Below are 27349 nucleotides of genomic sequence, written 5' to 3'. Positions count from 1 at the left end.
GCCCCTTGCCACCCCAATCTCCTCACAGCGCAGCCCCACCGCTGCCTCCACGCCGCCTCCCTCCCTCCCACCGCTCCCCGATCCCCCCTGCACGGGGCCCGCCTCCTTCCCTCACCCCTCCGGCGGCTCCGGGGGCCGGCCGCTCTCAGGCGGCGGCCGAGGCGCCCGGCGAGCCGGCGGGGCCCTCTGGCGGCGCGCAGGGAGCCGGCGGTGGCCGCGCCGCCTCGGTGCCGCCATGTACTACCGCTTCAGCGCCGTCACGCAGCGGCTGGTCGGGGCGGCCGCCTCCGCCGCCTACAGCCCGCAGGTAACGGCAGCGGCACCGGCACCGCCCCGCCGCCACCAAGGCAGCCGCGCTCCGGGCGGGTCGGGGCCGCCGCTGCCGGCCCGACCCGTGACCTTGGGGCCGCCCGGCCGAGCGGGAGGGGGGCGGCCCGGGGAGGTCGGGCAGAGTAAGGCCGCCTCGCTGCCCCGGCTGCCCCGGCGCTGCTGCCTGCGTCGCCCGGGGTGGGCAGCGGCGGGGGCAGCGGCGGGTTGGCGGGGGCGCGGCGCGGCGCGGCGGGGAAGTTCCTGAGGAGACCGTGACAGCTCCGATTTCGTGCAGCGCAGTAACAAAAAGGCACTCGGTTTGGCAACGAAAAGGCGTTCGCTGCTGGAGGTCAAGGCTTGGAAATCTGATTTTTATTTATTTGTTTTCATAAAGTAAAGCTTCTAAAGAAGCCACGTCCAGAGAGCAAGCTTTTCTGATGTGACCTCAGCTGCTTTATTTTTAAAAAAAAGTGCATTTATGCGCACAAACGGGAGAAGTCAAAGGATCCATTGCTTAGGATTTGTCTTTTTTTTTTTCTGATAAACTTAATAAAAGCTGACGTATCGGTAGGGTGCGTATCGTTGTGATACACCACTTTTCTATGTAGCGCCTCCCTACCGTCATTCTGTAAGCGCCGTACTGCACAGTTCTGCTTTCCCTGACAGCCTTCGCTGTGCAGATTTTACTCGGACAGCGCAGTCTGCAAGCAGCAATACTGTGTTAAGCTTCTGTAGAACACTGAGCTGTTTCAAGGGACCCAGACCAGAGGGAAAACTTTTTATTCGGATGTCTTCTGAACTTAAGGCTTTGCAGTTTAGGTGGGTAGACAGCGAGAAGGTTAAGAAAACTGGATGATCGTGTTCAGCGGGTCGCATTCTACGTGGATGCTGGTACCCAGCACAGTGCTGCAGGTTGTTGCAGAGCCTTATCAGTTACCTGGCGCAGGCAATAGAGTGTAAAGTTTGCAGAAGACATCAAAGCATGGGGTCATCTGAACCTCTGGAAGTTCAGGAATCTGGAGATAGTGGCAGACAGCAAGCTGGACCTGAGGCTGGACATGGATCCTGCTTGCGAAGGAGACCAGGGTCATCCTGGGCTGTATCACCTCGTGCATAGCCAGTACCTCAAGGGAAGCAATTGCCTCCAGCTCCTGCATCCAGCTGTGGGCCATTTCAGCATGGGAAAGTTTGGGATAAGCTGGAGCACGTTCAGCAAAGGTCCCCAGCACGGGTAGGAGAGTCGGAGCACTTGGCCTGTGTTGAGTTTAGGAGGAAACGGGGCTTGTTCACCGGGAGGAGAGGAGCTGGGGCAGGGGCATGGCACAGCTGCAGACCTAGGAGCAGCCAGCCAGAACCTGCAGGAGAGTTACTGAGGGTGGAACCAGGCTCTGCACAGCTTATGCCCTCGCACCAGGCACCGCTGCAACAAGAAAGGTTCAAACTGCATGTAAGAAAAGATATTTTTGTGCTTATTGTAGGCAGTGAAACAGGTGCCCCAGGACACTGTGCAGTCTCCAGTGCTGGAAAGCTTTCAAGGCCAGACAAGCCAAAACCCAGAGCAACCTGGCCTGACCTCATGGGAGAGCCTCCTCTGGGGACGAGTTTGGACCAGTGCTGAAGAGCCCTTGCATCCCAAATTAACCCATGACCTTAAGTAAACATTGAGGTACTGGTGACTTTCAGATATGGCAGTTTCTGGCCCAAGAACAGTATTCTTTTTCTTTTTCCCCACCGTTCTTTAGAAGGTTTCCTGGGTAGCTGTTGGGAAAGGGGCTGGGGAGAGGGCAGGATGCAGGGAAGACAGTGGAATAAATACGTTCTAGTCTAAAAGTACATCTGCTCACATCTTAACAGGCAGCTATGGTAGAAAACACAAGGTTTAGGCAATTCTTATCTGTCCTATACAAATATATTTAATCTGTATATATATATATATATATATAAATATATTTAATCTGTTGAAATTTGAAAGGAATCCGGGGTAAGTAGATGTTAAGTCCAAATCAAAGTAATTTTTTTTTCCTACTGATTTCATTGCTGTATTTAATCAAACCACAGCTCAGCAATTAAAATGGTTTACTTTTTATGCTATTTGTCTTGATGGTTCTGGAAAAATGAGGACATCTTGCCATTCAAATTCTCCTCGGTCAAAAATGCAATGTAATAATTCACTCTATTCTGTACTGGCATGTTTTGATGCTTCCCAATGCAGTATTGTTTTGATGCGAGTTTAAGCTTGTGGGCTTGCAAAATATCACTCAAAACGTATTTCAGAAATGCTTTTGCTGACAACTAACATAACTAACTACTCATACTAACAAAAATTTCCTTAGTTTGAAACCTGTACTGTTCTTCCATCTCAGTCTTATTCTTAAATGACTTAATTTTGCATTTAATAGTTCATGCTACTTTACATAATTTTGTTTAGCCTGTTTGAATAAATGGGAACTTTCTTAGCTAGAGCAGGTAAGGAGTTAAATAGGTTAAAAATACTACTCAGATTTAGGAGGCTAATGACTGCCATAGCCATTACAAATTCAATACAAACTGTTCAGTCAAAGAACTGGCCTGTGTTTAAAACACTAACAGTGGGACCGGTTTCAAATGCCATCAGGTGAGTATGACTGTATGAAGTTTTCCCTAGTTCTTCAAGGCTGACCACAACCCAGGTAGAAATTCTCTCATACTGCCACATCTTCAGATGATACAACTTGTTTTGCTTGTAGCTATTAAAAAAAAAAAAAACACAAAATAAAAACTCCACTCCACTCCACAAGAAATCCACTCTTCTGATTTAAACTGGTGTGAATCGTTTGGAGTTGGTTGAGAAACTGTAATGATTAACCTTTTAGACTGTCGATCATATTTTAAATATACACAAAAACACTTAAGTGTGTCATCCCAATGCAAGCAGAGCTTCAAGTAATGCTATCTAAAAGCATCCTTGTGTTAGTGATGACAAACAGATTTAACTTCATACAGTGAGGTATGTGCTGCTGCAAATGATCTGCTATTTAGGTGAGAAGTGTCTAGTTCAGTTAGGTTTGTAAAAGTTACTTCAGTTCATGTTCTGAACTCATATTTCTCAGCTTAACTTCCTTCCCAATTTTCCTTTTTCACTTACACTTACCTCAGTCTTCTCCACTTTCTCATTCTGTGATTCAGCTTGACCAATTTCCTTTTACAAACTTAAGTGTGGTGCTCTCTCTATTAAATTGTGTTCCTAATTCTTACCTGTTTTGTGCTACTAGGAAAATGCAAATCTCCCTTTGGAGTTCATGCTAGGAAGACGTAAGTTTGTTTTAACTTTGAACATGTTGGCCAGCCAACGGGTAGGTTGACCTGCAGACCTCTGACCGGAAAACAAACACACTTTAGAGAGGGACAGGCAGAGAGTTAAACCTAATGATACTGGTGTCTGAGATTTTGTATGTTTTCGATTAGCCACATGTCCTGACCTTTCATTAAGGACTTCAGAGAAAGTCATTGTGTGCTTATGAAATCAGCTGATGACTTTTCTGTTTGAGTTGACCTTCCACACTTTGTCTAATAATTAGAACAAATTCTTATTAGCTTGATTAAGAGGTTAATGTCTTAAAATCAGAAGAGAAATTATCAAGAAGAAACATTTGCTTAAGAAAAACAGGTCAAACATGTAGAGGCATTCACTCTTCAGTAGTACGTTGAGTGTAGCAAAACACTGGTGCTGGTAACAACACCCAAACTGCAGGGTTATCTAAACACAAGTGTCATTTAAGGTGTCTTAATGACTTGCTCATAAATTATCTGTACTGAAATTCTTCTGTGTAGTACTGAGGATTTCTCTCCAACCACCATAAGCTTAGCAAGCAGCTGATTTTAAGTTTCTTAGCTAATCTTAAGTTTCTTAGATGCTTCCTTTTGCTGATATGACCAGAACTACTTGGTTTTAATTCAACAATTCATGTGCAAGACTGCTCAGTAGTAAGGTGCTAGTTACTGAATGTGCAAGAGAATCCAGTTTTGCCAGCTTTCTTTCAAAACATAACCAAGACCGTCAGAAGTACGGGATTCTAATATTCAGGCACTAGAAAAGCAGAAGGCTGTTTTGGGATGTTGAGAAGTGTAGTCTTTCCCTCGAAGATGCCTATCGTGGCAGAGAATTTACAGCCATATGGAGAAAACATGCCTGGTCTGCGGCAGGCCTAAGAGGAAAAGAGTGAAAGTCTGATTTCAGCTCCAAACAGTGTTCAGACAGTTCTCTTAAATACAAAATGTATCAACTAGTCCCATGAGCAGAAACTAAAATTTGAGTGCAGCCTCAACTTGATCCAATGGAGAGCAATTGCTGTTTCTGTTTGAAATGAAAGACTTGCATTAACCTGCCTGTATTATGCTTTTTGCCTTTGCAGCAATTAGAAAAAACAAACATACAGCTGTTTCAGGAGCCATAACGCACATCGTCGCTGCCATGTGCTGAAGCATAACTGTTAAGTTTACCTCTAATAAAACAGGCAAGGAGGCCATCTCACGATTGCTGTAACTTTGTACACTTAATCTTATCCATAGAACTGGATCGTGTAGCTTTATATCAAATGCAGGGTACAACCGTCAGAACTGAAAGGAAATTAACTTACGCTGCTCAGAGGGAACACGTGAGGGGTGGCAAGCTGCACCAGAATGTGAATTACAGGGTGTTGTTACACCAGCTTAAAATATCTGCCCTTTCAAGGCATCTGAAGTGTCCTTGAGCACCACTTATTTATCACTTTCATATGAAACAGCAAGTGGTCATAACCTTTCTATTTTTTTTTTAATCAATATTTTTTGTGGTTGTTGGTTTTCTTTTTTTGTTTTTCTTTTTTCCTCCCCCTCCAGCCCACCCATCCCAGTTATTTCAGGCCCAATTCTAAAGGCACTGCTTAGAACATTCAGGAGGAAGAGTTTGGTAAAGTCTCCTCACTCCGTTGGACCCTAGCATCAGGGATTCCCCGCTTCTAACCCTACTGCTCTGATAGGATCTAGGTAGTCTGACTGTGTGCAAATACAAGCAACAATTTGGACCAAATACCAGCACAGAAAAGCATATGATAGCTATGAATTTATGTCATGGAAAAAAAAAATCAGGAGGCTTCTGTTTTCCTCACAAAGTCCAAAGTTGTAGCAGAGAAATGAACAGGCCAACAATGTGTCTTTCATTAGCTGTCACTTTTTTTTTTTTTTTTTTCTAAACCAGGGGTTGTCATACCAGATAAATATTCTTTGTAACTATCCTTGTAATGACTGGCAGTGGCAGTATGCCTACCTAACGTGACAATTGGTACATTTGCAAGTATTATATACCTTGATATTTTAATCTTTATTTATGCAGGGACTCAAACCAATAGTTTCCACTGAATCCCCAGCTCTGATTTTTGGGACAACAACTAAACTTGCTTCAGATTTACCAGCAACTGATTCTTTCTTGGGTAAAAACAAGGTGCCAGACCTACAGAAAATTTTTCAGGTAACGACAACTTTGAGAGTAACTTAAAGAAAACTGGAGAGAGTGGGTCATATTTTGCCCTGTTCTAATGTGGCGAACTACTTTTGTCATTCTACAATACCTACACTTTTCAAAATGCACTTAAGTACATATGGTATAATTGTATCTGTCCCATGACCTTGCGTGGGACATAAATACAGAAAGTGAAAAGTCTAGTAAAAATTATCTTTCTTTTGGTGGGCTTCAAAAGATGCAAATTGTATTATTTGACTATTGGAAGCATTTTCCATCTGGGAATCCAAGCATATGATTTAAAGCAGATCTGGAGAAGCAAAGCAGATCATTACTGTTTTGAGTATAACAACTTGAATACTACCAAAGCTGTTATAATGCAGTGTTAAGAAGAGCGCAGTAAGGTTTTCAAAGCCAGTTTGTTAGCTATGCAATTTCTAAATGTACTGGGATTTCTCATAAAATAAATCAGTTTATTTATTTAATTTTTAAACAAAAGCATTGAGAATGTGCTTTGTAACGTGCCCTTTTCTCTCTTTCATGCCACTTGCATTTGGAATATGTCAGTCTGACTTGGTGAATAACCTTTTCTATGTATCTTTTCACATTCTTTTGTTAGTGACACTTCTCTCATCCAGGTCCTCTTTAGGAATATTTCAAGATATGTTCTTTCTGCCTGCACTTAATGGCTTTGGCTAATGAAATTAACTTGCATCTGCATTTGTCTTGCTAAATGAAAAGCACTTAATACATCTGATTGTAGATAGCCTGTTTGTCAGGAGGTTTCCCTCATGGGAGTCTCTTAAGTTTACCTGAGGTAGCTTGTTCATGGTGGCCTCTGTCTGGGTGTTCATTTTCTTTTGTTTGTTTTTAAACTCTTCCCACAGAAAGCAGATGGACTGCCAGTACACCTGAAACGAGGAGTTCCAGATAGGCTGCTTTATCGGACCACTATGGCTCTAACAATAGGCGGGACTATCTACTGTCTAGTGGCACTCTACATGGCCTCACAACCAAGAAACCAAAAGTAAATGAACTCATGGGACTCGTGACATCTATCTGAAGGACCTCCTGCATGTCTCTCCACTTGCTTCTTAATTCTGTGATCGATCATAAAAGGTTCATTATTCAGATCAAATTTCTGGGAGAAAATGTGTTTAAATTGGTTGCCTTATGTGCTCTAGAAATCAATATAAACAGACACAAACTCATCATCTTAACATATGGTTGTAGCTTTGCATTTGTTGTATTGCAGGAGTGTATGAACAGTTGGAGAAAGTTAATTTTTTCCTTCATCCCCTCCCCCAGTTTCAACAATGTTAGAAATGGGACAGAAGAAATACTTTCTGGGCTATGCTCTACATTCATTATTGGGAAGATGCTACCAGTTTCCAAAACAGTCAAAAGAAATAATTATTATAACACAGCAAGAACCTGTTTCTGTCGTGCACAGCTCATTTTACGTAACCAGGTGGCAGTGGAACTTCTCCAAATGCTGGTATATTATTTAACACTTGTACCTCTGATGGCAGGACAAAGGGCTTAGCTCCTTGGAACATGTAAACTGGATTTATTCCATAATGTGAACATCACAGTATGTAACAGAATGCAACAGTATTGTAGCATCAGTTGTACACCAGTTTTTGGACTTTCATTTGTCAAACGCTCTCTTGTTGTGCAATAAAGATAACTACATGAAAATGGGCAAGTCTTGAAAGTTTAATACTACTTCAGCTGGCCTCGTAGCAAAATGTATTAGCATACTGTTATTCAAGTTCAACTTCTAGATCTTAAACCAGACAACGGATTCCGCTGCCTTACTGTAATCTTTTTGGGATGCTAATCCTCTTAAAACTCTATCTTGCAACACAATGGGTCTTTAACTATAAGTTTTGGTGAAACAAGTCACTGTATTTCGTAGCTCTGCTGCGAATTATTTCCAGTGGATACCCATATCCATCTATATACACATATAAACACACATTTCGTTTGCCACGTGGGTCGAGATGGAAACTAATAAAACCCTTAATTCATTTTTTCCTTTGTAATATCATAACCTTGAACTGGAAGTTTCACACAAGTCTTTACAAAGGGTATTTTCTAATTGGATGGATCCTGCTCTGGTTCATGAACACAGAATATTTACTCCCAGTCACTCAGGCAGTGAATGTGGATGAGCATGGATTTGCAGGCCTCTGTAAAGACCCATCTCTCCCAGAGCTCTGGAGAAAACATCTTCCTCATAAATTAGCAAAACAGTTGATAAAGGAACCTAAAGTTTCCATCTGTTCACTCTTTACTAAATTCATTCTGATTTGTTTTCTAGTTATGTTGTACTAAAGCCTTATTACTGTTCCATAGGAAAGAAAATAGCTGCTTATGCTGTGATCTCAGCTTTCAGTCAATGTTGGTATTTCAGGAGTGGAGAGATTAAGTCACTAAATAAGAAAATCATACGGACAGCAAGCGTCAAGAACAATTAATGAAGTTCTGAAGGAAGTGGCAGATATTGTTGCTTCTACTGATAAAATATTTTATCCTCAGTAGCACGTTTCCATAGCACTAAGAATCTTGTGTAGGCTGTTAAGTCTTTCTATTTTACAAAATTAATAATAACAATTAAAAAAAAGCAGCATGGAGGCTAATTTTCTGTCTTCCCTTCATATCATATATTAAGCACCCCCTAAAAGAATCTTCTAATAAAGGATACTTTGCTTTGCACACAAACTTGACAGGTAAATGTTCATGGAGATGACTTTACTCAGAGATTTATTTTTTTTTGTAAAAAAAGCAAAACTATTTTTTAGAGTTCACAGTGGTTAACTTTCTACTTGCTAAAGTAGATGTGGATAAAGTAACTAACCTTTTCTGCTTTAGCGTATTAACCAAGGGCAATACTCTTCCACATACTTGTGGAAAGAACAGCAACAGAGACATCACTCAGGCCAGCTTTCTTTCAAAAGGAACTCAACTAGAATATTGGGTTTGTGTGTTGCTATAGAAGTCATGATTGGAATTATGGATATCTGACTCATCTTTTTACTCTGGGTCTATCGTTTTCCAGATTTTTGTCAGATTTAGCATTTGTGTGCTAAAGGAAAAAGAAAACACCATGGAGTTTAGCAGATGACCAGATACTAGATGATCCATTGTTTTATTTAAACAATATGGATTCTGAAAAACTTTTCACTTTGCCTTTCTCAAAACAAAACAAAAATAAACCTGACCCAGCTGAAGCAGGATGAGAATGTTCCTTAAGCTTGTCAGATTCACATCCATACTTCAGTTGAGGCTAAAGAACAAAGAATCACTGGTAGTCTGCTGCCACTGGGCAGGACTCCAGTCTTGAGAGAAAGAGGAAACCACATTTCTATATTCCCACAACAAAGTGCTCTGAAGAAGCGGAAAGCTTGAAAGCTGCAGCCAAAAGGTTAGGACGTGGAAGGAAAAATTGTGCCCCTGTTCTCAATTAGTTTTGAGATCATCATAAAGAAATTTCAACATGGTAAATCATTTTTCTTCCTAAGAAAGAAAAGCTCTGTTAGACATGCTTTTAAAAATGTTCTGATGCCAGAGACCTCTGTGAGGATTCAAGAGGATTTAAGTGTTTTGAATTATTATTTGTGATAGAGACACCTAATCTTCTTATTCCTAAGCCCTCAAGAACAGCCTTACCTTTAAAATAAATAATCTTTCTCCTTGGGCTGATGTTAAATAAGGTCTTAAGTAAGGAAAACTAGGAGTGATCTGCAGCATCAAGAAGGCTACCTCATTCCCACAAGTAAGAATCTGACTTGGATACTGTAACTTCTTATGTTACTTTTTTTTTTTTTTTTTTTGAAAGAGCCTCTCAGTTGTATCTTAGAATTCCTGCAACATACCACCAGTCAGGTCCAGGAAAACAAGATGTGTTTTTAAGTGATAGTTTATACTCTAATGTTTTGGCTTGAATGCACAGCAGAGAATAAATTATGATAAGCTCTCATACCCCAAGGTGATGGGGTTGGAAGGGAAAGCAGCTGAGATTTACAATACTCAGGAATAAAATTATCTCATGATAATCATCCATCCCCATGGCATTATCTTATTGTTGAGAGACCATCGTTTTCCTTCTTAAATGATCTTTCTGGCAACCCGAATTCAATAGTTATTTTGTAATGGCTTTTAAATAAGATCTCTCTCCCTACTTTTTATGTGGGTGTACTGGAATAAATGCACTTGAGAAGATGTTGATAGTATGCAAGTATGTCTTTCAGCTGCTTTAAAAATAAATGTATGCTAAGGATTCCTTCCCCATATTACAGTATGACCATGCAATCTCAACAGATTTTTTGCCTCAACAGTTTATATTGTCACTATTCGATGCCAAGACATTAATTAATTGACCTTCCCTTAAAGTAAATCTTGTCAAATTAAAAGGTACCGTAATAAAAGCAAGATAAAGTAGGGAAAGAGAAATCTGAATTTGCTACCAAATGTTGCTTATTAATCTTGGAGATGTTAAGAAGCTGAGCAGAACGTTTAAGGGCCATTTCCTCACATACACACACACAAAAGGCACAGTACCTACTCCCTTTTTACCATCCTCCCTCCAAATTCAAACCTTCCAAGAGGCTTCTGAAGAGTCCCAGATCAGTTTTTCCACTGCTGTCACAAACCATTACCCCAGCAATCTTAAAATTTATAAAATCCAAATGCTTTAGCACAAAGAGGAAAAAGTGCATGTATCAGGTAAGTTACATAGAAAATCACGCTCAACTGTTCTTAAAAAAAATATATTACAACCTACCTTCATTTTATGATATTACACTAACTTTTTTTCCCTTCTCCTGTCCTTATTCTCAGTCAAAACTTCATGGAAGCGAAAGTTTGATCTCTGTTTAAACTGGAAAGCGGGAAGAACTTTCCTGTAACACAGGCATTAGTTTTAGCAGTAGGCATGCAAAACAACCTTTTAAGTTTTTTTTTTGTTTTTCATATTCAGTGCTAGTTGCATCTTAGTTTACTGAAGGTTGAGTCAATTCCGGATAGCTTTTCTTGCATTGCTAAGAATTAGAAGCCCATTTGCTGTTCAAGAGAGTTGCAAGCATGCCTGTGACACAGAATTAGGGCATATACTATCAAATACCAGTATGGCATCTCACCAGTGCAAGATCTTATCCCCTGGTGAGCCATCCTGGTACTTCCTATATGCTCACAGACTGTTTTTGGTTATGGCACCAGGCTGAAGGAGCCATTTCATCTGTACATGAATCCTCCCAAAATACAAGGAAGTTAAATTCAAGGGTCTGTCCCACCCCACCCCCACTCGCCCATCTGTTGCAGACAGCCCATATCTGGCCTACAAAGGCATTCCTACCATCCTCTAGCTCCAAAGAGAGAGTATGCTCCCTGCTAAAACGTTTTCTAAATGGCTTTGCCCAGTGGATTCAGTGCTGCAAAACTAGTAGGGGTGGGAGGGAGAGGGATACGCTTTGTCTCACTTCACCTCAGCTACATACTTTTCTCCCTTGCTCGTACATTTTTATTCATAAAAAGTTTTCTGGTTTACTTCATTTTTTCTTTCTCCACAGCACTTTTAAAATATTCTGTGCCGCAAAGGGAATGAAATTGTTTCTAAATGTTTCAAGAGAACTTCTGAAATATTCATATCAGGAAGCATACATTTGTCACATATATTTTTATTCTGTGAGTTGGAACAAACCCTGGAAGTCTCCTCTGTGAATATCATGATCTTGCATCTGCTCTAGGTGCCCAGGTGAAGCCCTTCCTGTGCTGCAAGTCTTTGAAGAAGCTGCCAGACTGGTGTACAGACATAGGGGCATCAAAATACTTGCTGCTTCCAAGCACCTGACTGCTTATCTCAAAGAAATAGGCAAAATATTTCCCACAACATTCTTACAGCCATGTTATCACAGCCATTTCTATATCTTCCTCACAACGCAGTCACACACATGTCAATCTTGCTATTAATCGCTTTATGTGTCTGTTGCCTGCTGCTACCTAAGGCCTCTCAGACTCTCTTTCTGATTTCATCACTGAGCTCTAATTCTGAGCACCCAAAATTAGAAAACAGGCATTAATTATAACATATGACTGTTACAAAACTTTCACAAGGCACAGAACAGAGACAGCTGTCAGCATCCACAGCAGAGTTCAGTACAGCCTGCTACCATAAACCGGTTGCTCTTCCAACCACTCCAAGCAGTCCTTAGCATGTTGCGTGGTTCCCCATTACACATGAGGAAGTCCACCTGCATAACCTCTAGTCACTTGCCCACTTGCTAGAGAAGATTGAGCATTGTCTAATCCACAATACTCCACAACTGCAAACTGCATCCTAAACTAAGACTGTAACAGCACTTTTTTTGGAGGGAGGTAAGCAAAACATGTTGGGAGGAGTGGAGAGGCAGCAAGTGTCAGTTCCAGCACCTTGATGCTGACTTGCAACCAAGGAAGCAAAACTAATGAAATGTAGTTTTCCTGGCACAAAGAACAAGTGCTTCTCATTAAAACTTAGTCTTGCAGAAGCATAACAAAAATGTGTTAGTCTTCTAGTTGGAACTGATTAAACAAAGCTGATATTCATAACAAAAAACACACTTGAACATCCTAATCATTAGCAGCATAACCCTGCAGAATTCACAAGGGTTGAGACTTCTTTTTAGGCTTTCATAAAAAAACAACGAAGCCCTACATTGCAGAAAGTAGGCTGGAGTCTACATAGGATCACTGAGATGTGGAGGAACCAAGCTTCCTGTGCTGTGGCTGTCTTAAAATCCCTTCAGAAAAGCATGCTTTAAAAGCAATGAACAGATGATTTCCGGCAATCTTAAAATAAGGTTTTCCGGTTTCCCGAAAGTTTACTTGGAGGCCTTCCTAAAGCCCTGCAACAGTTTTCCGTGGCAATTGAGGAACAACTTGCTAGACAAAGGTCTGGACTTTTGTTTAGACATGCTCCCAGCCATGCAGAGCCTGGCAGATAACGCCTATCAGGGCTGTCTGCAGAGAATCTGTGTATTTGATCTCTCAGTATTACAGAAGGTAGAAAATGGTGTTTTAATAAAATATCTTAGCACGACAATATTAAAGTGATTGAATAATTCAGAGAAGCATATACCCTTTAAGAAATTTCTGATCTGTGTGTGGCACATTTTTACTTTCACTGACCAACAGATTGCAAGAAAACCTGTGTAATATGGATTTCCTGGATTACAGATTCAAATCCTACATTCTTTATTTAAATTGCATGGGATAAACCAATCCAAGTAAAAATAGAAAAGAAAATAAATCTATCAGTAGCAATATTAACCACGGCCTTCCCCTATCCCTGACTTGCTGCTGTTACTTTCCAGGAGCGGCTGTCAGTGCCTGTGCTTTTCCTGCCACTGCTTCTGGGAGCAGGAAGCAACAAGCAGTCATATGCCTGTTCCTGCTATGATTTTTCTTGCTGATAGAATGAAGGAGATGGGGTGGCAATAGAGTATGCAACTTGTTTCCATGACGCCAATTCCTTTCTTTTGTGGATGCAACCAAACAGCGAGACTCTGCATTTTTCTCTGCAGCTGTAGCACCTCGCATGCCTGGGTGGTCTGAGGAGGAAGGGAAGATCCTCATGAAAACTCTGGCTGGTCAGCTGACAAGCCCAGCTGCCATGGCTGGCCCTTAGGTACAAGTGGTGGAAGAAATGGGAAGGTGATACTCGGCATGCCTGGAGCCAAAGCCACCAGGACTAGGTGAAGAGATCACCTGTAAACAGCACCAGCAGGTCTGCAGGGAATGCCACTTCTGAGCACGGGTCAGTCACTTACTACATATATACACATACACTATCTCAACTATAGTTTTGGGGTTCCATGTTTTCAAAATTCAGCAGCTCTCACCAGATGATAATCTGTGGCGTGAACACTTGCGTATGCACTTTAGCTTTTACATCCTGTGAACTCAGATGACCATCTGACCCACACATTTCATCAGGATCACTGGGCCATGTTTATCTTTTTCTCTGCAAATTTTAAGTGGCTGCATAAATGTCTTCAAATGCTAGATGAAGCCCAAACTGCTCTAATAAAAGCAGTGGAAGTTAAGATATTTCTACCAAGCATTCCCTGGAGAGAGCTTTATAGTGTCTGATCTTGTATGTGCAGGTCTGATTCTAGTAATGGACCCTGTATCATATAATCATAGAATCATTCAGGTTGGAAAAGACCTCTAAGATCATCTCTAAGATGTTCTCTAGATCTAGATCATCTAGTCCATCTCTAAGATCATCAAGTCCAACCTTTACCCTAGCACTGCCAAGTCCACCATTAAATGTATATTGCAGAACTTGGTGTGTAAATGACTGATTATGTGCTTTATTTCTTTGGACAGCTTAATTCTGTGTTTAAGTTGCAATTCATAAAAAGTATATTTCCAGGAGCAGCAATAAATAATAAAATAGGATCCAGTATCTGTAACACTTCACCTATTTTGCACTGCTGACTTTAAGAAATCAAATTTCTTCAAGCAACCTGGTCTGGTGGGAGGTGTCCCTGCCCATGGCAGGGGGTTTGGAAGCAGATGATCTTTAAGGTCCCTTTCAAACCAAATCACTCTGTGATTCTATGAAATTACACAGGACTCCAGTGAGACCCATCTTCACAAGGCAAATGAGAAGTTATAAAGAGACATATTTTTATCCAATGTGTTGAAATCCACTCTAGACAACTTTAACTGTTAACTGCACTGCCTTTGGAGTTTGACACTTTAGGCAAATATGTACTATTACCCCTTTCTCTCATCAAATAATTCCTTCAGTTTTACAACAGCTCAGTTGTTGGCAGCTGTGAAACAGTTTGGTATGCTGGAGACCCTCACTGGGAAGAAGTGCAAGTCTGCTATCATAGAGCTGCAAATGCTGGAAACATGGTGGTCTCCAACTCCAAGCCAGCCTCCACTGGAATCCTACCTATATATCATCCACAGCTTGTGAAAAGTTTCTACAACCAAGCATCAGACAGATCCTCTCTCCCAGGCTCAATCAGAACAAGGCGCTAACTTATTTTTAGGTTGCACTTCCATACTCTTCACCATTTTATTATCAAAACTTCTCTTACGTTCATTCAGGTTTGCAAAACAACCTCCCCAAATTAAATTCCTACTGGCAAAATCCAGACCAAAGTGGGTATGAAAGAAAGTCCTTAGTCCTTTATGTTTCTGTTACAATGGTCTGTTACACACACACAATAAAATAACAACAACAACAACAACAACGTGCCCTGGCAGGGGGCAGAGTTTCCATCCATTTTCAAAAGTTAAGATGGGAAGTACCTACAGATTCCTCCATGCTTCGGGTTTATTTTATACCATCTCTCTTGAGAGATGAATTGTAGCTGAGAACAATTTCTTTTTTATGAAGCAGCTTTCAATAGGCCACATTTCTGCAGCCCGAGTAAAAATAATGCAAGATCAATGTGAAAATCAATCATTGCTTAAGCGTGCAAGAGGATCAAGAACCAGTCTTGTACTATTAAGACTGGAAGTTCGTCACAGCCATTTCATAATGTACTTCTGGACATACAAATGCCCTTGAAGCTTTGCATTACATTTTGTATATAATACTGTTTACATTTTTGATTTTGATCAGAATCTTTTTGGTTTCCTGGTAGCAATCATTACAACACACATAAGCCAAATACAGTAGTCCATGCCAATTTTGGCTGGAGTTTCACCTGAGTGACATATAAAAGAGTTGCAGAATCTGATATATAAGTAACAGCATATCTGCCATAATTTTTGCAACAAAAAGCAAGTTCTGGTTGGACACATTGGAATAAATCAGAAGTATATTAATTTACTTAGATTTACTCTGAACCTACCTTCATCTCATACAAATTCAGTTGTCTGTTGTAAGATACAGCAGCATTTTTTTAATATTGATGGCACTAAGAACTGTAAGCACCCCAGTTGCATAAGTGGTGAGCAGCTTGGATCCATGAGCCAGAAGAGACCATCAGATCTGACAGCCTGAACAGTCATGGGATCTCATTTTGTCAACGTAATTTTTATTTTTATTTTTTGGGGTATAAATTAGGACAACCTCTAGTAATAATCGCAATAGCTCAATTTTAAGAGTAGAAAATACAACACTGTCCTCTGTTTCTAGCTATTTTTATCATTTCGGTTACAATCCAAAGGTGATTTACTCTATTAATCCTTCCTTAATCTTATTTTGTTAGGCATGAACTAGGCAGGATATTCATTTCAACATAGTAATGAAAGACTTGAAATGTATTTCACATCATGCACAAGAAGACTGGGGAAATAAAAGAAGCCTAGCTCTCACTTATTTTATCAGCTGTAATTGTTATATCCATTCAAAATAAACTTAGGATAATGACATTTTAATTCAGTAGCCAGCTAGGGGTAAGAAAAATTCTGGAGCATTCCTATTTCAAGTTGATCCTAAACCAATCCATTCAAGGGGAAAGAGAGTGTTCTTTCAGGCAATCTAACCTTCAAAAGTTAACTTTAAAATAGAAGAATGAAAGTCAATGCTGTTTCCAAAGCTTTAAATGACAAACAAACAAACAAACAAAAAAACACAACAACAAAACAAACAGTATTTCTGGAATAAAACCCTCACATAAAACACATTCAATATTTCTCACGGTTTTCTTCTTCCTTGTGCAGATGAAACCTTTCGTTGAATTTAACCCAAGCCTGAGAATAAGTTGGCTTCCACTGAAACTAATTTTTTTAACGGAAGAACAAAACACACACAAAAAGAATCATCTGGCTCAATGTTTTTTTTAACAAGTGCATTTATCCTTCACAGGGCTAAATTACCAGAGAGCATGCACTAGAATAGAAGATACAATATAGAAGAAAATAGGGAATCAGGGCAGAGGCTAATCTGAAGGCTAATTTTGTGTAATGAAGGCTAAAAGAAAAAAGTATGGAGGAAATATCTGAGTGAAGTTGTATAGTGGAGTATTACAGATTTAAAAACAAAATAAACAAACAAAAAACTAGGCTAGGATACATGAGCTGGAATCCAGACTCAGTTTCTCAGATAAAAAGCTGAAAGCAACATCCAGAGAACAGAAATGATATAAATAATAGCAATGTGAATTTCTCTGTAGCATTACCCTAGAATGTCCAAACTATCATGCAATGTCATCACCCAGATAGTCCCACCTCTCGCTGTTCTATTACAGTTATCAAAATAATTACATTTATGATAGAAACGTTTGTCTACGAGTGGATGGCAGAAGGCAGCCCGTCCAGTACAGACCATTAAGAGTTCTGCGTGAGCAGCAGCCTGTTTTTCTCTGAAGGCAATGAGGGCGTTCAGACGTCTCAGTGAAGAAGGTTGTTTACAAGTGTTTCTCAGCCAAACATATGCCTAGACCATAGACCTCAAAATGAAGAAGTCTGTTCATGAACACTTTAAAACAGGTTTGATTTCTCCTATTTCATTGTCCTTTGATGATGCAGAACACTCAAGACTTTAATAATACAACATTAAGCAGTGTTTTCTGTCTGGAATTTAGGACTTGATTATTAATTAAAGTGACTACACTGCTTCTTCTAGCTAGAATGATTTGGAAATAATTTCTGGTTGATTGACCTCTGTGTTTAACCCTAGCTATTGAATTTTAATGTTGCAATGTTTCATGTAAATACGTTTTTCTCTTCCTTGTTGATGAGCTGTGATTCTCCATTCCAAAAATATTTAAAACTTAATAGGATAATATCTTTGAAATATTTTCATTTGAATTTGATAAATACCTGATATTAATGCAACATAAGATTATGCTGAGACTCACAGCTACTTTAAAGGAAATACATGGTTTCAGAAAAACATCTCTGAGTACCCAGGGGGGACATGAGGCATTAAGAATGAAGAGAAATGAAAATCTGTTCTATACAGCGCTGTATGGAAAGGAAACACAGAAGGCTGAGGAGATGAAATATTCTCCTTGGGTTTCTTCCATTCAAAACTTTTCATTGTTGTAGTGGGAGCTTTACTGAAAATCTGCAGTGTTTTACTGTGAGCCCTATCAATGTCTCTAGGCAGCTTGGACTTAGTTCCTAGTCCCAGTGAAGGACTATAGCTTCTATTGGATAAATTATTGAACATTTGCAGTTCAGCTTCACAAAGGAAACAGTAAACATTCAACACTCGACAGGATTAGAGCATAGTGGCTATCATGATTGCTTTGCCTGAAACTGAGCTTGGGGATTTATCTCATTTGAAAAACATGGGGGGAAAAAAAAAAAACAAATATCAGTACCTGTTTTGAATAGCCAAAAAGTGAGGGGCCATCTGTGGAAGACAGAGACTTGTGAACAACAAGGCTTTGATCTTCATCTTGTAAGAACTGATTCATTTTAACACACAGTTGAGCAGATGATGCCTATCTGCCTTACAAACTCACTGTGCTCTGCGTTTATTTTTCTGGGTGTTTTTCTTCTCGTGTCTAAACCCAAGCCACATGATGTATTTGAATAAGTCTGTATTGGTTAACTATTTAGGAGAGGATATTTCTAGATAAATCTGAAAGGGCACCCCACATTCACGAGGCAGTGTGGAAAGATGAAGGTAAGAATGAAGCCAGGCCGTTCTGTGTGCAGTTTGGACAACAGACCAAATCACTCGTTGCTCAACTGTCCCACTGTGCTGCAATAAACCTCATTCCCTGGTCAAGTAGGACAGAGCTGCAAGGGAGCCCTTTGGCTGACGCAGAGAGGAGGGACGGCAATGCATCAAGACACTAGTACTCTGTAGGAGTGAGAGTGCTAAACGAAATTGTGATGGTCTGTAGAACCCAAATAATGTGGCCAAGTTGGTTTGTCAGCTTTGTGCTGCTTTGCCACCAAATACTTGCTGGTGAGGCTCATCTTTGTAGATAAAGGTGCAACAGGGTATGATTCACCCAGGCATGTCATGGTTTAGTGGCAGACAACAGCCACAACATTGGAGAACCCTACTCATTGCATTCAACTGCATCATGCTAGAATACTGTCATCAGCAACTGATATTACTAAAAATATCCACACTGCAATAAAATGCTGTTTAACTAACCACTTAATCAGGACAAGCAACGTTAACAAACACTGCAAACTGCACCCAACTTTGTGGGCCATCAAACACTATTTGTGTTCAATAAAATAATAAAAAGATTTTGTGAGTTGCCATCATGCCTTCAGCATATCCTTTCCACACAGCATTTACTGTGTATCATGCAGCATCATTCCCTAGCAACACCAAGCATTATTCTTAGCATTTTAAGTCTCAAGGTTATTAGCAAGTTATGAACCCATGATACACAGAAAATAAAAACTAAATACTTTTATTGCTCTCATTCACCAGGTGGTGTTTTAATCACAGTGTTGTCTCATTAAAAAGCATTATATTAATGCTGTCTGTTAGTAGAATCTGCAAAGCCTGTTGCACATTGCCTTTAAAAAAAGTCTGCCAGCTTCCTATATTTTCTCGGAGTGCTTTGAGGTTTAAGTAAAAGCCTTTTTGAAAAAAAAAAAAAAGTAATACGGAATAGCCACATACACTGGGGTTTTCCCCTGCGGTAAGAACGATGCCTGTGAAACAAAGGTCTCTGCAATTAAAGTGGGCTATGTGCTTTGTGAGCTTACAGGTGGAAGGCAGACAGTTGATGTCTTCAACACAGGGAAGTGTTTTCCTCTATTTCCCCAGCACAGCTATGCCTCAGCTTTATTCAGAAACGACTGTCAATGGGTTAGTATTTGCTATATGGAACCCACACCTCCACTGGAAAGTTATTAGAAATGTATGAATTTTATTAACAAACAAAAAAGTAAAATCATTGCTGTAGAAATCCTCCAGTCCCTGGAAACATGGTTGAGGATGGCAGCCATCTGCTCCACAAGTTAATAAGGGCAAGGGGAGGCCTTCAGTACCGTTGTGCTCCACGTTTTGCTGGGTAAGCCACAAACAAGGTCCCACCTCCTGGCAGCTTCTGCTTCACTTTGTGTTGCTCTTTGCACTCTTTATTAGCCTCTTTCTGCACGTATGCAAAGAACTTCTGAATCAATTTACAGGGAGTCAGGTTTGGGAAGAGCTTGTTTTACTGAGAAATTGCCTTTCCCACCCTTGAAGGCTCCCTTTCAGTCACGGCACTGCTCCTAATGCCATGGCTGCAGCACGGGATGAAGCAAGGCGGCCTCATTCCTTCGAGTCTGCAGATTCAGACATGCAGGACATCCACAGTTTCTCCTTTCAAGCTGCTGAGTGCCACAGCTCTACTTGTGCAGCGTTGCCCTCAACCATGGTGCCAAGTAGATATCCTTTCCCCCACCACAGAGTGCTAACTTGCATCTCAATAGAGAACGCTGAATTATTTTCTAAACAAATAGTAATGAAACAAGTCAGGACAAGAGAGGTTTCCTGATATTCAGAAGCTATGCAGTTAGCACTTCTCCTTAATACATAAGACAACTGCTATTAAATAGCATCTAGGCTGTTTTCAAAAGGACACTCATCATGAAGGTGAAGGTAAGCCTGCAACCTGATCTTCTAATTCGAGTGATCACACATCTTTCAGTTTATCCCAGCTAATGCCAAGATTGTGGGTTCTGCTTAGCCTTCTCTTTCAGTGAACTTGGAAAAACTGAGACTGCGATGGTGTGCATCCACCCACCAGTCAGCCTTCCAAAGGAAGCACTTTGGCTTCCTCCAGCAACTCTGAAGAGGACTGTGAGGCAAAGAAGGGTAGCTCCAAGTCTCAGGCCAGGCAGGTAGAGGAGGCGAGTTAACTCACCCCACTTGGGAACTGTTTTGCTTTGATCCAATAAGCAGATCAATGAATTTGTGACAAATCTCAGTCCTGCCATCCCCACTCCCTGGGCACACTCCTTTTCCAGCGACAAGGTGGGACAATAGCTGGCAGACTGGTTTATGGCCAGGCTGGTAAATTCACACAAACTCCCACTTATTGGCATAGATCAAGTACTTGAGATACCACATTACAGTACTGCCAGATCCGCCCCTACCAATGCATCTCACTAAATGGTGCTGATAGTATTTGTTTGCATAGGGAGACTGTGAAACTTAGCAGCCCGAACCACAGTGTTTCTCACTACCAATTCTTCCTCTCCACTTCTGACATTTAAAACCTGTACTTTGTCTTCCTGAGGCAGCAAAAGTATTTGCTGAGCAGAGGTATTTCTGCTTTTGCAGCTTTTCTTTCAGAGGCTTGAATTCACAGCCCACAGATCGTGGTTCACCACCAACCCCTAGACACACACTGCAGGATTATAAATTCCCCTAAAAATGTAAGATGGCTGTCCCCTGTGACCAGGGAGCTCCAAGGGCCTGGACAACAAGGTTGTCTCAGTGTGATTCAGTGGGAACAAAACATCAAAATCTTGCCTTTTTTTTTTTTTTTTTTTAAATCTTGCAGATACCTGCGTACATGTAACAGGCGACAATGGCACAGAATCTGTGGCCACCTCCTCCGCAAAAGATTTGGATTCTAAGGAGTGTTTTGATGGAATAACGCATGAAAAAGAGCTTCCTTAGCTCAATGATTCTTTTTTAATACAGCAGGCTTTACAGAAAGTTAAGACCTAAATGGTCAAAACTAATCCTCTGTTTGTAAGATGTCTGAGAGGAGGGGGAAAAAAAAAATAAAAACAACCAACCAACCCACAATGGCTCCAGCTCACCCACAATGCCAATCTCATCCTCATGTCCCTTCTTTTGTGGCATTAAGCCTTAAGTAGAAATCTTCTGGGGATATTTCTAAATTGGCACACCAGTTGCCCTCCTATTAAGCATGCAGCAGCAACTTTCCAATTAGCAGATATTCTCTCACTGGAGTCTACACTCCAAGACTCATTATTCTAAATTTATCTACAAATTGAACAGCCCTCTTTCCATCTGTAATCAGGCCAGGTACTAGCAAGTTCTAAATCCTTCCTCATCTGACTACATTATTGCTCGTTAATTTTCTTCCTTAATGTTGTTGTTGACTATTCACACATCTTCGGGGAAACAACTCAACCCCTGTATGTCTAGTTTTTAACATCAGTAAAATTGGAACATTTATGTCCACCTCTGTAAAGCTGAGTCCTGTTCGTAAGAGTACTGCCTATCATTACGTAGGAGCATCAACAGAGAGGCTTGTACAGACACTTCCAGTCTAAGAATAATTTCAGTTTTTGATTACTTTTTCATTTGTACTTTCCTAGCTGGAACATGACAAATTTCTACCTGAGGCTGCATTTAAGACATCTGAGCACTATAGGGTTAAGACAAGAACTGGATGACAAAGGAGGCAAGTACGCCTTCTCCTAACAGGTGAACAATAGAACAACAACAACAAAAAGTCCAAAAAGATTCCAATACAAATGGCATACATGATTTGAAATCCGGAAAGAGACAGCAACATGCTGGTTCAGTATATGATGAAAATGAGTTGTAATTCATGAAGTAACAATAAAAATAAAAAATCCCCAAACATAAGAAACACATTCATATAAGACGAGATCAACAGAATCCCCATCTGCAGTCACCCTGACTTCATTTTAGTGCACTTTTCCTTCTCTTTTGGCACACCTTGCCTGTCCCCATCATGTCCAGCTGGTGATTCTCCTCCCAGCCCCTGTGCTTTTGGTATGTCTGCAAGGGGGCCACCAGATCTCTGTGGGAGCAGAGGCCTATGCGCACTGCCAGCCCTTTGTTCCCAGCAGCCACACTGTTTTTAGACACACCATTCCCTTGTGCAGCCTCCGCGTTACCCTTGCTATGTAAACAGCAAGGGTGTGCAAAAATCTATGAGCAGTAACGAGCTGCAGCATGAGCTGCACAACTATCCCGGTAATTCTTCCAGTTAACAGCAGACTGCGGATTCACCTTTCCTCACCAAGAATTTTTCTCACCATCTTACCCAGCGTAAGACCCGTGGTCTAACATTCAAAGCCCTACTGTCTGAAGTTTTCTCACAGAAAATGGCTTCGTGAAGCAGAGGAGGGGGCCCTGCTCTGCTACTTGCCCTATCACCCCTCAGCTGAGAGCATCCGGTCACCTGCAGAAGGAAATGAAACCGAGCCCTTTCAGGCTGCGATAATTTAATCTCCCCTTCCCAGAAGATGATGAGAACAAGCAGGAAAACACTCTTTGTCCATGTACCATTCTCAAAGGGACCAAAAAGCCTTTATGAAAGTATAATTTTTCTTTCTGAAAACTAAGTAACACTGAGAACATTCTGTGGCTTCTTTAGGCTGACATTTAAAAATGTTGTCTTTCCTTCATTCTTCATAAACTTACAGTTGAACACTTGTTCATACTTGCAATGAAATAACACTATTTTAACTGCCTTAGAATGCTTCTCCTGGTTTTCATACCAAAATTTTCCAGTTCTTATACCCTGAGCCAGATAATCTATTATAGCTTTTATCTTCGCACTAACCACTTCAGGAGCAATCTGTGGATATCCTAATCCTTCTTTTTCTAACACCATAATCTCTTGATCTTTAATCAAAAAAAAAAAAATTTTGAAAAGCTGTTCTGTGCCTCCTGTTCCGTGCTAGCAGTTGCTAAGTCACTTTGCAAAACTATTGAGCAGCTGAGCCTTTCTGCTCTATTTGATGTTTGCTTTTAGTTGTGCTCTCTCTGTTAACCTTCTTCTGGAGCTTTATTATGTATCATTTGTTTCTTCAGTTACTAGATTAGTTTCACAGTTGTCTATTACTCTGTGGCATGGCTTGTGACACCTTCGTTCAGTACCACATCAAAATCTGGCATATGACGCTTGATTGAACTAGACCAATGCAATGTGAATGCAGAAGATGCATTTTCCAGCACTTCTTAGTTTTTTCTTTTTCTTATTTTTTTCTTATTTTCCCCTCCACAGTATTTTGTAAATGGGAGCTGATTATAAGAGATCCTGATCATACCAGACTGCTTATGTGAATCAATCTTAAAGCGAGACCTGCTTGGAGAAGGAAGCTAGACTACGTGATATCCAGAAGCCCCTTCTAACATACCGTTTTCTATGATTAGTTTCAATCTTCCCCTTGCCCACTTCTGTCCAACTTACTTTTTTTCTTTGGATCCTTGATCTGTTTTGCCACCCAGGCTTTCTTTCATCACAGGCAATATAAAGTCCTTCTTAATAACAGTGATTGTCCATATCTCTATGAAGATCTAGACATACAATGCAGCAACTGAGGTTCAAGCCTTCCCTGTCTACAATCTCACCCTTTTCTCTCATGTTCCAGAGCAATGCTAGAAATACCTGCTATAGTATACCCTGTGGTTTGCTTTAGATTCCTTGATGTGCGCACAACAGGCACTGAGACCGGGGTCTACCTTCTCCCAAGTGAATGCTTTTACTACTAAGTTGTGCATTATGTTGTCTGGTTCCTTGTCCATCCTCTTCTAGGTGGATAATCCTCAACTACTTCACCATGGGGTATAATAGATCAGAGGGGAAAGAGATCATGCTGTCACCTTTCCTTTGTTTCTAAAGAGTGTGTTGCGGGCAGACACACACTACAGTCTTGGTTCAAAGAAAAAAAAAGAAAAAAAAGGTAACAGCTTCCCCCCACCCCCTTCCTCCTCTTCCTCCTAGTTGTACAGATGAAGCCAAAATTTACTTTCACATGCCCAGAAGAGTCCAGATTTATCATTTCTCTTGTGCAGTTAAAAACCAATGAAACAACATGGGTAGCTGTTTTTAATCTTCATTAACGGCACAAAGCATTACACTTGGATTATTTCTCACTGACAAACTATTATTTACAACTTACTTCTGCGTCCTCTCAAACAGAAGAAACCGTGACTATTGCAGAGTGGCTGCCATTGTTACCTCCACAAGAAAAACAGCACATGGACATAGCCATTGCTTCTGTCTAAATGCTTCCTCAGGGCTACTTCTAAGGTTAGACAGAAGGTCACAGACTTAAGCGTTTCTGTCCTGCTTATTAGACTAAGTAAATGTGTTGCACAATGAAGGAAATCCTGCAAGCTTGTGACTTGTGCTGCATCACATAATTCAGAGCTTTTTATGAGTCTCAGAGGGACTCATAAGAATGCAAGAGTCACCTCCCTCCACCCCTGCAAATCCCACCAGTGCCTATTCCACGTTCTTTAGAAGAAGGGCTGTCTCGCCCAACGTGCTGGCATAGTGTGCAGCACAACAGTCTCTGTTACAGCCTCAGGCCATTACCATTAGAGAAAGAGCTGAAAATTGAAGTCATGTTGTAAAACATAGCTATGGCCTGAAAACTCCATAGAAAATTTTGAAATAAGTATTAAACAATTCTTTTTTGGAGGATGTATTTCTGGTACAAACAACCAGATGAAGACTTTGAAGGAATGTGTGAGAACATAAGTGGGAAGTTAATGAGTGAGCAGGGTGGTATTACCATGCCCCAAAGAGAATGTTATCTCTGCACTAAGAAAGAAGCTAAAAATGATACCTGCCAACTATGGAACTTTTGTTGTTTGAAGGAATAAGAGATTAAATAGCTTCATGAAATGCCAGAAGAGATGAGTAATTATTTAGTGAGGCACCTAGACCAGATTAATTACAGCTTGGAAAGAAAACTATTGGTAGGGATGTTTCTGTGAATTGACAGCACTGAAAGAAAAGCCTTCATGTTCTATGTAACTAGCTGAATCACAATCATTATCATGAAAATAATAAATAAATAAATAAATAAATAAAACCCCACCATGACCACAACAGAAAAAACAATAAAGAACAAGCAAACAAACCAAGCGTGAAGAACTCGCGCTGCAGAAACCATTACCTCACGAACAGGAACCAAGAACTGCTTAGAAGTGTCCATCCTTTCTCTTCTAGGCCAGGAAATACAACTCACAGAGACAGTCTAAAATATTTTATTGGTATTCTGCCCTTAAAATAATGCAAAAAAAATAAATCTGTAAATATGTAGAATCTGTTACAGAAAATTTAAGTTCAGAAGCTATGGAGGGAAGAACCTTGTGAGAAGTCAAGAATATCTGAAGGATAGAAGTGCCTTGATACAGGAGAAGAAATGTTTTTTCATTCCTCCACATGCCCTTTCAGTAACATATAAAAAGACATAAAAGCGATTGAATTCTCTTCTGCTGGGGAGAAACCTGCAGTACCACAGCAGTCTCTCTGTCCAGAGTTATGAAGATTATATGGAGACGATTTCACTAACCTCAGTTGCAGCAGTTGGCAATTACAATAATGTAAGCCTTATATTACCATGTGCTTTATTAAAGGAAATACTGTACACATCAAGATCACATGATTATCAGATTCTTACCCTATCAAAACTAAACACCCTGAATTTTCACAAGCTTCTTAAACCTATACAGGCAATTTCAAAACACACCATGATACTTTCTTTCAGAATGCACTCAATAACTTCTAATGAAAATAAGTGCTAAATTCAAGTACCACCTCAAATTATTGTCCCTTTAACAATTTCACACACTCTGAGCAATTGTCATCAATTAACTTTTTCCAGCAGCACAATATCACACAGTATGAATATCTTAAAGCTAATGCAATTTTAATACCCCAACACATAGATATAAAAAATTCCCTTTGGCTCATCCAATACCCCTTCCCTTTATATAGTCTCCAGACAAAAGTCAGCTTTTTAGTTACCCATGTTTAGTTTCAGGTAACTCAAAACCATCATGTCTTCTGCTGTGATGCAAAATTCAAGAACATTTCGATCCGCTCCTACAAATGTATCAGGCCCTACATTAACAGGATAACATTTATGTTTAAACACTGCTTCACTAGCTAGTGCTGGCAGGTTCAGGGATCCTATACTGCAATATGAGTTAACATGAGGCCACAGTAGGACCTCCTCTTATGATTTCAGACTCAGATCACCTCTCTCATCCCATAGAATCTACCTAACTAAATTCAGAAGATCTTTGCTTACCTCTAAGGACACTCAAGCTCCTCTAACACTGCCATTCCTGTGCCGAGGAAGGACCTGCACCAGGGAAACAAGCCAGGGAAAATTTCCTGCAGGAGCTAGGAGAGAAATTTCAAGCAAATAGTGAGGGCAACAGCCAGCTGATACCCTCCACCCTCTGATGATTGGGCATTTATTAGCTTGCTATCTGGCTCCTTTATCCCAGTATTACTCCACCTGCCTTTCCACTCTTCCTTTCTGGTACCAAATTCTCAAAGCCTTACCTTAAGAATTATATATACATATGTATATATTACAAAAATATATAAATAAATAAATAATAATATTTAAAAAACCCACCTGGAAGTCCAGTGAAATCCTCCTTTTTTGAAGGATGAGAAAATATAAATAGTTATCAAAGAACAAGCTTGCTACTGCTGCAGATTGCTTTACCTACACCTCATGTATGATTTTCTATCCTTTTCCTTTCAAGTCTTTACTCTTTGGAACAATAAGAATTTCTAGCTTTTCCACATTCACACATTTTTTAGTGTAGATGGGCTTTGTTCCTGTCTGTTCCTTAATTCCACATTATAAAAATGAACATTGATCATTAAAAATATTACAAAAATAACAATTAGACAGAACTCTGAATATTAGAAA

At 40.4% G+C, this 27349-nt stretch overlaps 1 protein-coding gene and 1 long non-coding RNA gene across 4 annotated transcripts; one reads left to right on the top strand and one right to left on the bottom strand.

Moving 5' to 3' along the window:
* The first annotated feature begins 28 nt into the window (after positions 1-28).
* COX7A2L (cytochrome c oxidase subunit 7A2 like) lies at positions 29-7486 on the top strand. 2 transcript variants are annotated; one of them, XM_080586142.1, is made up of 3 exons: positions 31-307; positions 5660-5794; positions 6673-7486. In XM_080586142.1, exons 1-3 carry the CDS (start codon positions 236-238, stop codon positions 6814-6816), a joined length of 351 nt encoding a protein of 116 aa, XP_080442268.1. In that variant the 5' UTR covers positions 31-235; the 3' UTR covers positions 6817-7486. The 2 variants fall into 2 exon arrangements, with proteins under 2 accessions (XP_080442269.1, XP_080442268.1); XM_080586143.1 differs by lacking the exon at positions 5660-5794 and having other exon boundaries at positions 29-307.
* LOC308192512 lies at positions 2939-27349 on the bottom strand. Of its 2 annotated transcripts, none has more exons than XR_013948865.1 (2): positions 26711-27349; positions 2939-3035 (listed from the first exon to the last, which is right to left on the bottom strand). It is a non-coding gene; the product is annotated as an uncharacterized lncRNA (long non-coding RNA). The 2 variants fall into 2 exon arrangements; XR_013948866.1 differs by lacking the exon at positions 26711-27349 and adding an exon at positions 10575-14905.

Source organism: Anser brachyrhynchus (assembly GCF_964034855.1).
Source record: "Anser brachyrhynchus genome assembly, chromosome: 3".
Classification (NCBI taxonomy): domain Eukaryota; kingdom Metazoa; phylum Chordata; class Aves; order Anseriformes; family Anatidae; genus Anser; species Anser brachyrhynchus.
Note: the sequence above shows the minus strand (reverse complement) of the source record. Positions and strands in the feature narration are given on the sequence as shown.